General features: G+C 32.0%; 1 protein-coding gene across 4 annotated transcripts in view; it reads left to right on the top strand.

The window, feature by feature from the left end:
• LOC143342733 (uncharacterized) overlaps positions 1-13,584 on the top strand; it is a 164,410-nt gene that overhangs the window by 72,304 nt on the left and 78,522 nt on the right. For 3 of the 4 annotated variants that reach the window (XR_013079855.1, XM_076766914.1, XM_076766912.1), the window contains exons 5-7: positions 1,783-2,036; positions 5,656-5,778; positions 7,798-8,055. Coding sequence is in view for 3 of the 4 variants with exons in the window: in XM_076766914.1 (XP_076623029.1) it covers positions 1,783-2,036; positions 5,656-5,778; positions 7,798-8,055 (635 nt within the window). In the remaining variant the exon portion in view is untranslated. The remainder of the gene's footprint in view (positions 1-1,782; positions 2,037-5,655; positions 5,779-7,797; positions 8,056-13,584) is intronic. The other variant, XM_076766913.1, reaches the window with a different exon arrangement.

Here is a 13,584-nt window from a genome sequence, read left to right as displayed (position 1 = left end):
TCTCTTTTGTTTTACTGAACCGTTTGAACGAAGCGTTCGATCGTTGAAGGAAAGAAGACTCGATTTTTAGAAGCAATCTTTCAATCAGTTCTATTATAATCCACTTTCCAGATTTCTTACGTACTTTTCAAAGAAGCAATGCTTGGTCGTTTTCGAGAGGGGAGGTGAAACGTTTATAATTGCTGTTTCCGTTCGCCCGTTCCGTTTAGTACTTTTGCAGACACTCGTGAAAGGACCCTTTGAAAGCCCTTCATTTGTTCTCTAATCGAGCACATACTCGCCTATATACTGCGAAGAACGTGTCGCTCTGTTGCCGCTTGAAATTTCCTCTTTTCGTTAGAAAATTGAATTACTGCAAGCAACTTCGAAGCTGAATTGTACGAGAACCAGAAAACGTTCGGATCGAAAAGTTTGAACTTTTCAATACCCGGACGTGCTGGAATTACTTCGCGGTGCTATGAAATATAAAAGAGTTGAAAAAGTGAAGGAAAAAGATACGATGAATTTTCAATAAAAAGTGTAAAAAATATCGGAACTTTAACGTCGACACGATATTAGAAACGAAAACAAAATAAAAAGAAACATTAGACAAAAAATAACGCTAGATTTATTGAAATCCGTCATGTTGTTGTTTATTTTAAAATGCTGTTTCTATTTTAATGAGGATATATATACATATTATTACGTTAATTAAATTCGAATACAATTACTGACATTTAATATTTATGAGTTCTGTAACTTGAAGTATGGAATCTGAAATTCATTAAATTGACGAGTTCCTTGAGTCTAGTTTTTAAGATTTTAAACTGTAGATGTTATATTCGTTTCTATTTTTATTTTATTGTCGTAAATATAATTATTACAAATATTAAGTTTATACAGTTCGGTTAGTATCAGGGTAGTTTAAATTAAAAGGGGTACTATCGATATATATTTCTGTATTAATGTTTATCGATAATTTCTCGTTAATATCGTCAACACTTTGAATGCCAAAGGTATTTTGTATATGTCTCCTACGAAACTCAAAATATTCGCGGTCACGATCGCGTTTGCAGCATACAAACAAAAGTATTGTGTTATCTGTTATAAACATAACAGTGCAACACTAATTTTCAAACTATACGTAATTTTCGATGTTATATTATACTACGTGTACCTTTGCAAAAGAAAAAGATGGTCATAATTGAAAGTAGTGAAAATGATACTTACATCTAATAAAAACAATAGTGTCGATTAAATAATTCCAATAAAGAAAAGACTCTGATGCATGTGATTCATTCATAACTCCCGGCAATAAGCACGCGGCCAAGTGGCGCCACCTATAATAAGGTTGAAGATCGTGTGGGGATTCCCGTGTCTTTCGTGCGAGTCGAGTCGCATGGTCAGCATTACTGCAATTTATTTATATTAACCTATGTAATATGTAAAGAATAATTCCAGTGGTTGTGTTTAATATTTAAATATTTTCTATATATATTTATTTAATCAGTTCCCATGCAAGGGGACCTGATATTTTTCAACAGAATTAACTCTACAAATTAAGACTTCGTTATTTATATTCGGTATGTTTACTAACAAATGTGAAAATCTATTTAAGTAAATAAAATTGTCTCCCAAAATTGGGAGACGTGTTAGTAATAGTATTTCTAAGATCCAAGTTCAAATTCCACTTCTCTAACCTTATTGTATTTTTTTCGCTGTACGAACATTATTTTCATTCGATTCATTTTTATTTTTCTGGTAACTTTTTAAACATTTTCCGACTGTTTATATTTCTGTAAGGTCATCGATACCGGGCCACGAGTATTTGGAAGCCGATTACGAGTGCGCTCCAGGATACTACATGGTAACCACGACAAGCAGATTGCTCTGCAGAAATCGTCAATGGGTCGGGCATTTGCCACAATGTAAAGTCAAGCAAAAACCAGAGGGTGTATGTATTGGGGCCTCCTGTGATCATGTTTGCAAGGACACCGATGGCAGACCAAGATGTTACTGTTACAAAGGCTATCGACTAGAAGGCAATTCGTGCATTGGTAAGTTTTGTTTTTATTGTTTCTTGTATCACTGATAAGAAAAGGATCGAATCTCTTCGCCTCTGATTTTAACATGCTTTAGATAGAATACATATTCTTGTTGAAATGTGCGAAACATTAAGTCCAGACGATTCATAATTTTAGAGATGTGATAGATAAAATTGTAAGATCAACACAAAAATTTAGACAAAATCCTTAAGTTGGAAATTTATGTGTCGGGGTTGAAAGTTTGATTCCTGTTTACCGAATGTTTTTCCTGTTCTGAAATTGGTTTCAATTACAACTGTGACAACCAGTAAATGTCACATTTTATAACAAATTTTAATCCAAATTTTGTTACTAATTCTGATCTGGCTATGAGTACCAGGTAATTGATGGGTCAATTTTATTGCATCAGCCCAAAAAATCCATGGAAAATTCATGGAAAAATACGAAAAAAAGTCAAAACCTTATGGAGAACCTTCTTGTTATTAATGTAGAACATATTAAAGTTTCCTGATTTTAATAGGCAAACTCTTAATAAACAAACATTTATTTGAATATTTTTTCTAATGTCAAAGCACCAAATATCATGATTTTTTAATTAATCACATTAAAGATATAAAGCAAGACAGAGACCAGTATATACATGTATGTAAACCGAAAGTTGTTTGGATTTAGAGCATTTTTGAAACATTGAGAAAATTGTGGGAATCAAATTTTTATTTCTGTGAAAGTAAATACATATAACACATTTTTATATAAACTTTAATAATTGTCTTTGGAAAATTACTACCAAAGGAATTTCAAAAAAGAAATGTTACATTTAGGGTTTATACCAATGGGCGTCGAATGTTTTTCTATTTTTAATATATCGCAGATAGGCTACAAAAATAACACCATCTCTCAAAAGTATGTTAAAATTAGAGAGGAATAAATTAGGTTCTTTCATCGATTTCTCAAAATTTCCACGTTGCATCGATAAACTATTGAGAAATTTGTTTCGTTAAAAAAGTTCTTGCTTTTTCGATAAACGTAATTGAGAATTAAAGTTTGTAATTAGTTATCGATGATAATAGTTGAAGATTTTTAAATATGCTATTTTTAAATAGCTTTTAAGATTATGTTTAAATAAAAATGTATCGTATAAATAATCGACAGATATGCGGTGTTCGTTAATTGGTGGTATAAGCGATAATATAGTGATTGTCATGAGAAAATGAATCGAAAATATGGAAGTAAATTTTCTTACACGAGGCTTTGTTTTTTGGGAAGAAACGATTTTGAAAATTTCTTGGGTATTCGCGAGACCATATTGATTATTTCAATTTAGCTGAATGATCCATGATTTTCTCTAAAAATGTTACGAATGAAGTCAAGTTTACAAAAAATGGGACGTTTAAGATCCATAAGATGTATAGTTTTAAATATTCAACATTAATATTTATTTATTTATGACATAGCAGATGAAATTCTAGGCACCTATGCTTTTCAAGTAACTTAATGTTAACGATATGTCTGCATTTATTACGTAATATATTATCTGAATTGTTACAAGATATTCCACTTGAAATTTGATAGAATTTTAATTTCCGGTAGTATGTAACTATCATATTTTAGCCGCGGAGCCATGATGAAGTCATGTTTATAAGAGATGGGACGGTTAATGTCCATAGTATGCACATGTGGGCAATCCACGTGCTACTTTATGAACAAAGTTTCACACAAGATAGCTACGAACGTTTCAGAACGCTAGAAGAAATTTTAATTCCTTATTCTTTTCGATTATTTATTACGCAATGTGCAGACTGAATTGTTACAAAAGGTTCCTCTTTTCTAGTAGAATTTTATTTTCCAGCAGAATGCAATTACCACATTTTAACCGCTAACGAACATTTTGAATAATTAAAAACAGAAGCTGTTACATTTTAAATTTAAGCAATTTCTTAGAATTAATCTGAGTAGAAAACCAAAGCCTCGTATGAAAAAATGTTATTCTTAATTTTCGTTTCATTTTCTTATTTAGAATAACTATTACTCTTTGTACTCGAAAAAGGTAAATCCAGTACAAAAATGCTTTGCTATATCGATCTTCCTCAAACTCTCCAAGAGGTTGAATGTATTTACAAATTTTTTAATTTATATTTTCTTGAATTGTTTTATTCTTTTTTTCATTGTACGTATCTTTCATTTAGTTTTTAATTTTAATTCGTTGATTATTAATTTCGTTATAATTGAATATGGAACTCGCCACGGTTATGGATTCACTCGATGAATAGGTTTTCTGTGAAATACTGCAATTTGTTCGGTAACGACGTACAGGAAAAATTACCGTCACTTTTCATAATCTAATAACGTTCTAATAGTTAACCCGGTATAAAATTTCCTTATTTTTAATCAGTATGAGCATTAAACGGAATACGAACGATATCGTTTCCCTGTGTAAGGCCGCAGCTTGTCGAGTCGGTGGAAAAGAAATTTTTCGAGTTGAAATATCGACAGAATACTCGTTGAAATATTGACAGCTTCTGTTCTGCGATCGACAAGTTTTTCCTGCCAGTATTAAAATATCAACGATCTCGCACAAAATCTTTCATCATTTTTGTTCCCGCGTCGAACGTATTACCGTTGATCTTTCACAAAGGTTAAGGAGGATTACGAAACGTTATTTTAATGTTCGTTTCTGAATTCGGAACACGAAGATTGGAAATGAGACGTTGCTGAAATTTTATTCCTTTCTGCTGTTTGATCATTTTTCTAACTACTTTTGAAAAAGTTCTATTATCGAAATTCATCGAAACGATCGTTAGCTCTTAAATACAAATTTTAAATAAACTTTATGTATTACTTGTACGGAATATACGAATTCTTAATTAGAAAATGAAATAAATTATTAAAACGATTCAAGCCTGATGTAACTATTACAACGAAGAGTCGATTTTGTTTATGCAAGTATGAAAATTAAAAAACAAGGAAAATGTAGATCACGGCGAAATGGTACCGGAAAAGGTATACGAAAACAAAATGCAATTAAACTTTGTTAATTTGATCGAGTTAATGGGAATGGTTAGAATTAAACGAAAGTTCAGATTAACGAGTCTCGGGTAAAATAGTCTTTTGCTACGCAACAGCAGAAAAACGGAAGAATAAAAATGCAGTAAAATTACGTTAATCCAGATGAATTCGAAGGATAAACAGTCCGTCTTGCGAGAATGTCCGGGTCAACGGAGCTCTGAGAAACTAAGCTGCAGTTTGCCGCGCAAGGAATATGAAAATAAAATTGGAGCAAATCTCTCTGGAACTTGATCGTTTACAAAAAACGAGTAACGCGAGCTGAACAAACGTAGCTCGAATTAACGTGGTTTGCTTCATTTACATGTTTTCCAGCCCCTCGAACCACGAATTGTTTCTGTAAATAATATTAGCGAACGTTTTTTTCCCATCGTCGTAACGACGAGTTTATAGAAGGAGCACAGCACTTCCGTTCGTACAATATTTTTAGACGAATGGAATTAAAGTAACAGTTTCGAATCGTATCTTTTTTTTTGTCGAACCTTTTACGTGGTTGCAATAAGTCGGGAACGGCGCGTTGCGGGAGTTGGCCAAATTTTCTGTATTACACGTACTCGTTGAAATTCAGATGTGGACGAATGCAAGGATAATGAGGGAGGTTGCGAGCATAAGTGCGTGAACACCCCGGGATCCTTTCGTTGTGAGTGTCCAAAAGGAATGAAACTGCTCCAGGACAGGTTCACGTGCGGGGGTAAGTTATTTGCAACGGAACGTACATAGTTCCCTCTCAAAAAGCAACAAGTGTACACACGAACGCGTATAAATTCATCGTTTCATCGATGATCACCGACAGAAACTGCAGCCTTCGACGTTGGTCAGTTTTTTGAAACTATTAAAGCTGCCATCGAGTATTCGATCTAAATATTATTTCATCATATATAATTTTCATTTCATATTATTTTGAGTTTTTATTCTTGTTTGTTTAAATTTTCATTTTTAGAATTTATTAACAACAGTTGGAAACTGGCTTAAGTGCAGAGTATCGATTATAATTATTCAAATGGTTGCATATACCAAGGAAAAGATTTATTATATTTTCGATATAAATGAATTTATCTAAATATATTAAAAACATTTGATATTTTATAACCGACTGTTTTGGATATTCGAATTGATTACATTTGGAAATTAAGGGATACATTAATTTTAATCGAAAACGTTTCTTTACAAATAGTAATATTTACTTTTAAATGAATATTCAATACTACTTATTTATTGAAGAAATAGGTTCCATTATGTCATTCAATGTTTTCATATCTTCGTTTAAAAAAGATTGTTCTAATTTCTAAAATCAACTAGCGTGCACGACTCGAGTCAAATTAAAAGACGTTATCGTTTGAATGATTACTATCAGTACTGTGCATAATGGTCACTGATAAACTAAGAATTAATTTAAACATTCTATCGAAGTGAAATTACGCTAAAATTGCTTACGCTATGGACGAACGTATGTACGTCCATCAATACAGGGTGTTCGACCACCCTGGGAAAAATTTTAATGGGAGATTCTAGAGGCCAAAATAAAACGAAAATCAAGAATATCAATTTCTTGACTGAGGCTTCATTAAAAAGTTATTAACGTTTGAAGTTCCGCCTGTGCTGAATTTTTTTCTAGAAAGTGGGTAGTTTTTCGGGGGTAGGTCTATTCATAAAAAATTATTGTAATTGACCCCCGTAACCGAAAATAATTTTTCCAGAACGACTTGAAATTTTTGAATTTTGTCGAAAAATTTCACGTCATCTCGAATTTTTTTCTAGGAAATGAGTAGGATTTCAAAGATATGACTCTTCACCAAAAATGATTGTAATAGACCCCTACAGCCAAAAATATTTTTTTTAGAACGATTTGAAATTTCTTTTTCGTCGAAAAATTTAGGCACCTACCCCCTCTGGATTTTTCTTAAAAATTTGTTTTTGATTTTTAGTAATTCTATTTGACACCCTACAGAAAAGTTGTGTAATACTTTTTTGTAGGTACTCATAAGCTCTACTTCAGAAAAAAGTTTCATTGAAATATATTCACTATTGTAGGAGTTATGGTTGTTTGAAAATTGGACCATTTTTATTGAGTTTTTCTCAGTTTACGGGGTCAAAGAACAACTTTTTCATTATTGTTATAATTTCTACATATTCTATATCAAAATACGCGTTGTTCGTTTTTTTAAACATTAAAATCGTCCAATCCGTTCAGGAGTTATGGCATTTCAAAGATATACATGAAATTTCAAGGAAGCATTTCTGGCCTCACATTAGATTTTCGGTAAGGAATTTTTTTCTCGAAAATGGGTAGGATTTCGATGGTATGTGTAATGACCAAAAATGATTGCGATCGGCTCTTGTAACCGAAAATAATTTTTTTAAAACGATTTGAAAAATTTTTTTTTCTGCCAAAAAATTTCAACATCTACCCGATTTTTTTTCTCAAAAGTGGGTAGGATTTCGAAGATATGTGTAATCACCAAAAATGATTGTAATTGACCCCCGCAACTGAAAATAATTTTTCCAGAACGATTTAAAATTTTTGAATTTAATTGTTAATAACTTTTTGGTATTCTTGATTTTCGCCTTATTTTGGCTTCTAGAATCCCCCATTAAAATTTTTCCCAGGGGTGGCCGAACACCCCGTATATTTTTGCGCGCCTGAATAACTAATTAGTGGATCGAGAAAAATATGTAAAGTGGTTCCTTCATTTTCGTGTCCATTATTCAGACATCAACGAGTGTCTGTTGAACAACGGACACGGGCCCTGTCAGGATACGTGTCGGAATACCATAGGAGGCTACGAATGCTCCTGCGACGGTCTACAGGATACTGTCCTCTCAGTTGACAACCATACGTGTCAGGATGCAGGTCCGTGCAGCAATAACAACGCTGGATGCTCCCATACCTGTCTCTCGACGAAGGGTCGGGTGTTCTGTCTCTGTCCTGACGGTTTCGTCCTGGAGGACGACTGGAAGACTTGCCAAGGTAATAGAATTCTGCACTCGTTCTTTTTCGTCAGATTCGCGCAGGAAATTCAATAACCCATATCGATCGAAACGCGAAGAATATTGAGTCGCCGGGTGTCCAACGATGCAACATCGGTAACTTGACCGCACGAGTTTTAAATTTAATAGTCGAAACGATTCTTTTTTTACTTATGAAATGTACAATCTGCCTACAAGCAATAAGTAAATTGAATAGCTGGTGATTAATAATAAATGATAAACGGTCTTATTGAAACTGACGCACAATTCCATTTAACTCTTACAATAACTAGGCATCCTTTTCTATATCTCATTAAAAATGATTAAGGCAAAACTTACTTTCTTAAACCGAGTCAAGTATCTGGTTATCTAAGTAGCTTGAATATTTAATCAAACTTGAGAAAATTCAACCTGCTCAAATGTTTGAACAACTTGATTGTTTATACGAAATGTGAGGATGATTATAGTGTAATAAGTTAAAAATGTATTAAGGTTTTCATCCTTGTTCCAAAATCATCTTATTCTAAACTCAAAGTTTATAATTTTTAACTTTGAATCGTCCTTTAATTTTTGCTAGTATCAAACCATCCCAAATTATTTAAATGAATAGGTATTCCTTTTAAATTTCTAAAATTATCATGATTATTCTTGATTTTATCTAAACTTATACAAATCTTAACCAAGCAAACTTTATTATTCAATTATAATAATATAATTAGGTAAGAATGCACAATTAAGTTTGTTTGAATAATTAAGTATGCTTAAACGATCAAATACTTGATCTGATTTAAACAATTCAAGCTAAGTTTGACTTGGTTTAAGTACAATCAAGTTTGTTTGAATAATTAAGTATGCTTAAACGATCAAATACTTGATCTGATTTAAACAATTCAAGCTAAGTTTGACTCGGTTTAAGTACAATCAAGTTTGTTTGAATAATTCACTATGCTTAAACAATCAAATACTTGATCTGATTTAAACAATTCAAGCTAAGTTTGACTTGGCTTGTACAATATTTTCAAGTATTTGGACATCTCTAGTTGTAATATTGAAAAATCGCTTTGGATTTTCAGTCTTTAGACAATTCTACGTTGATTAGAGTTTTCGAAACAAAAATTTATGGAGTAACTGTTCAGTACGAGGATTTCAAATATATTTATATGCTTGCTCGATAACTAAGGTACTGAGTATCTATATAATGCAAAATATAAATAGGTTTATTACTGTATAAACTCTAGTATAAAAACATTTTATTAGCAAATTCTTTTGGGCTAATTCCAATATAGATTGCAATGATTCAAATTGACTGGTTTGATTGTGAGAGCTTGATTTACCAATTGCTGAGTTAGCATATGTGGCATTCTTCTTTATTAAGAAGAAAAGGGTATTTTCGATTATTAATCGAATCGATCAATTATATATGATCCCCAAAAATAGTAATGATTATTAAAGTCATAATGTGTTTTACATAATTTATATCCATACAATATAAGGTAATGGTTTGTTTGTCGTTTTGTCAAAGGTTTTAGAATTGTAAATATTCTTTCGCTAAAATCTTTGAAAATGGAATGTGGTTCATCGTTGGAGGTCAGAATAGTATTTAGGGGAACTGCATAACACATTACCAACGGGAAACGAGTATTCTCGTTTTTTGACAAATGTGTGTTTTTCTAGTAATTCCTCCGACAATACAATAAAAAAATTCTATTATCCACGTATAACTTCTGAAAATTTTAATAAACTATATTAATTACAAAAACACTTATCACATTTTTAGTATACACATGTTGAAGGAATTCTACGTTATTAAAATCATCCTATAGTAAAGTTTTAATGAAAATGCCCCGTCGTTAATGTGTTAATAAGAACGAACATATAAAATGAATTTTGTGTTCCTTATATTTTCGTGAATATCAATTTATATCAATATTGGCTGTTAAAATGAATGGTAATCTAGAAAGATCCGTTGCACGTATAACAAATATCATATGTTGATTTACGTATAACGAAATATTTGATTAACACTAATTAATTAATTCACAGTAATTAACTACGTTCGAATATGTAAATACAATTTATTCAACGCCTTGCTTGAGAGTGGGTTTATTTTGCTCTCCACCTACTTTTACAATGCACCAATTAAGAATGCAAGCTCGTCGTTTCAAACGCTTGTGTAGTTGAAAACGACATTCTATAGCCAGTCGACTCTTAATTAGACTTGTCAGAGGAATCGAGAACGCCTGCGATGCGTGTATTTAGCACGGTTATGAATGATGATATTAGTCCCCTTCGGGCTTTTACCGTGTGTCCAAACTTATTCACAAAGGTTTGCATTTTTTAACAACAGACCGTTACTAAAGATACAAGAGGCACCGATGCATTCGTTAGTAGGTAATTTTCTCAAAAGATGTTTTATTCTTTGTTCATTGATACGAGCAAACACATCTGTTAATATTTTCTCGTTTCCTTTGACACGCTCGCGGGCAATAAAAATTTTAATGAGCTGCAGAAATGGACGGATCAAGTGTTGCAATTTTGCTTAATTTACGCAATGTGCTGGTTAAAAGGAATTTTTAAATACACAATGACAAAATGAAATGAAAATATTCGATGAACCAGTAAGCTATTACATTAAAGTGCATAATAATTTAAAAGAATAAAAACTACATAGAATTGAATGCATGATAATGAGGCTTATAAATTTGAATGTTATAGCATTCGTGTCATTTTGCACCCATAATGAAAATGAATGCTATAGCAGCCACGTCCGAGAACGTGTTAATTGTGGAATTAAAATTTAACGCTAGATTTGCAGAACTTAGTATGATTTATGTGGAATTAGATTGTTGCAATTATATAAATATATATCTTAATTAAAAGAAAAACACGATTTCAATGAAACTGTAAAATACGTGCGATCAATGTCCAGAAATTTAGTGTTAATAAACCTGTAGCAAGGAGCAAACAGGCATAGATTGTATTTCATTTATAAATTATTTTTTTAAGTATTCTCTGATATACTCGTATTATTTTGATCGTAAATATATGTGCAGTAAAATTCCGATTATCTGGCATACTCGGGGCTGGGGCAATGCCGGATAATTGGACTACATATGAAGTGATAAAAACGAGGAATATAATTACAGACGAAGTATACGAGTGGACCTTACATCCAATGTATTTTTCTCGACCCATTTTTCTAGGGCTCTAGAGTCCCATTACCATTTACGTGTCACTAGTAACATTACCAGCAGGTTAAAGAAATGAACACAAGAGGAAGTGAGACAGAAAATGAAATTACAGAAATATTTCTGGCCACACATTATATTTTCGATAAAGAATTTTTTCTCGAAAGTGCGTAGGATTTCGGGGGTATGTTTATTCACCAAAAATAATTGCAATTAACCCTTGCAACTGAAAATAATTTTTTTAGAACGATTTAAAAAATTTTTTTTCGTCGAAAAATTTAGACACCTAACCCTTGTCGATTTTTCTTAAAAATTCCTTTTTGATTTTTAATTTATTTGACGCACTACAGAAATGTTGTCTAATACCTTTTTGTAGGTATCCATGAGCTCTATTTCAGACAAAAATTTCAATGAGATCCATTCACTATTGCACGAGTTATGGCCGTTTGAAAATTGGGCCATTTTTATGGGGGTTTTCTCAGTTTACGGGGTTAAGGAGTAAATTTCCAAATATTTTTGGAATTTCTACATATTCTACAGCGAAATACGCGTTGTTTGTTTTTTTAAACATTAAAATCGTCCAATCCGTTTAGGAGTTATGATATTTTAAACATTTGCATGAAATTTGGAGGGAGCATTTCTGGTCAGAAATTATAATTTTGGTAAAGAATTGTTTCTTCGAAAGTGCGTAGGAATTCGAGGGTATGTCTATTCACTAAAAGTGATTATAATTGATCCCTGCAAACAAAAATAATTTTTTTAGAGCGATTTGGAATTTTTTAATTTTGCCGAAAAATTTCTGCACATACCCCCTGTCGATTTATCTTAAAAATTTGTTCTTGATTTTTAATAAACACAATCATGGGTAATGTAGTAATACAATTTGTTAATAATAGATAAAATATGTCAAATTTCTACGCTTTATTTATGAACTATTTAGTATCGACGTCACTGCTAGATGCATGAGGCCCGAGACTTCTTTATTTGCGTGATATACAGGGTGTTCGATCACCCCTGAGAAAAATTTTAATGGGAGATTCTAGAGGCCAAAATAAGACGAAAATCAAGAATTGCAATTTCTTCGATAAAAAGTTATTCAAAAATTAAAATAAAAAATTTCAAACCATTTTGAAAAAATTATTTTTGGTTGCGGAGGTCAATTACAATCATTTTTGATTAATATACATACTCTCGAAATCCTACCCATTTTCGAGAAAAAACTTCGTTACCCAAAACATAATGTCTGATCATGAATGAATGATTCCCCTGAAATTTAATGTGTTTCAAATCATTCTTAAAAAATTATCGTCGGTTGCAGGGGTCGATTAAAATCATTTTTGATGAATAGACATACCCCTGAAATCTTACGCACTTTCGAGGAAAAAATTCAGAAAGGAGGACTTTTTCGGCGAAAGTGAAAAATTTCAAATCGTTCTAAAAAAATTATTTTTAGTTGCAAGGGTCAATTACAATCATTTTTGGTTCATACACATACCCTCGAAATCCTACGCATTTTCGAGAAAAAAATTCCTTACCGAAAATCTAATGTGAGGCCAGAAATGCTTTCCTGAAACATGCGTATTTTTGAAATGCCATAACTCCTGAACGGATTGGACGATTTTAATATTTAAAAAGGCAAACAACGCGTATTTTGATGTAGAATATGTAGAAATTCTAACAGTAATGAAAAAGTTGTTCTTTGACCTCGTAAAGTGAGAAAACCCCCATAAAACTGGTCCAATTTTCAAACAGCCATAACTCCTACAATAGTGAATATATTTGAATGAAATTTCTTTCTGAAGTAGAACTCATAGGTACCTATAAAAAAGTATTCGACAATTTTTCTGTAGGGCGTCGAACAAAATTATTAAAAATTAAAAATGAATTTATATGAAAAATTAACAGGGGATAGGTGCCTAAATTTTTCAACGAAAAAAAAAATTTCAGTTCGTTCTGGAAAAATTATTTTCGGTCGCGGGGGTCAATTACCATAATTTTTGGTGAATAGACATACCCCCGAAATTCTGCGTATTTTCGAGAAAAAAATTCAGTACGGGCGGAACTTTTTAACGAAGCCTCCATCAATAAATTAGTATTCTTGATTTTCGTCTTATTTTGGCCTTTAGAATCTCCCATTAAAATGTTTCTCGTGGTCTAACACTCTGTATAATCCGTAACATTTACCGGAAAACTACCGTACTACTTAATATTGAACGAAATTATTAAAATTTCTATTAGTTGTGAAATGAAAGTAATTCTTTGTTGTATTTTCTGTCATAACGATTTCTTTCGAAAAAATGTTTAAAACAATTGTTACCGATAGTCTTTGATTTTGATAAAAA

Source organism: Colletes latitarsis, chromosome 6 (genome assembly GCF_051014445.1).
Source record: "Colletes latitarsis isolate SP2378_abdomen chromosome 6, iyColLati1, whole genome shotgun sequence".
NCBI lineage: Eukaryota > Metazoa > Arthropoda > Insecta > Hymenoptera > Colletidae > Colletes > Colletes latitarsis.
This window is presented reverse-complemented; position numbering and strand designations above follow the sequence as displayed.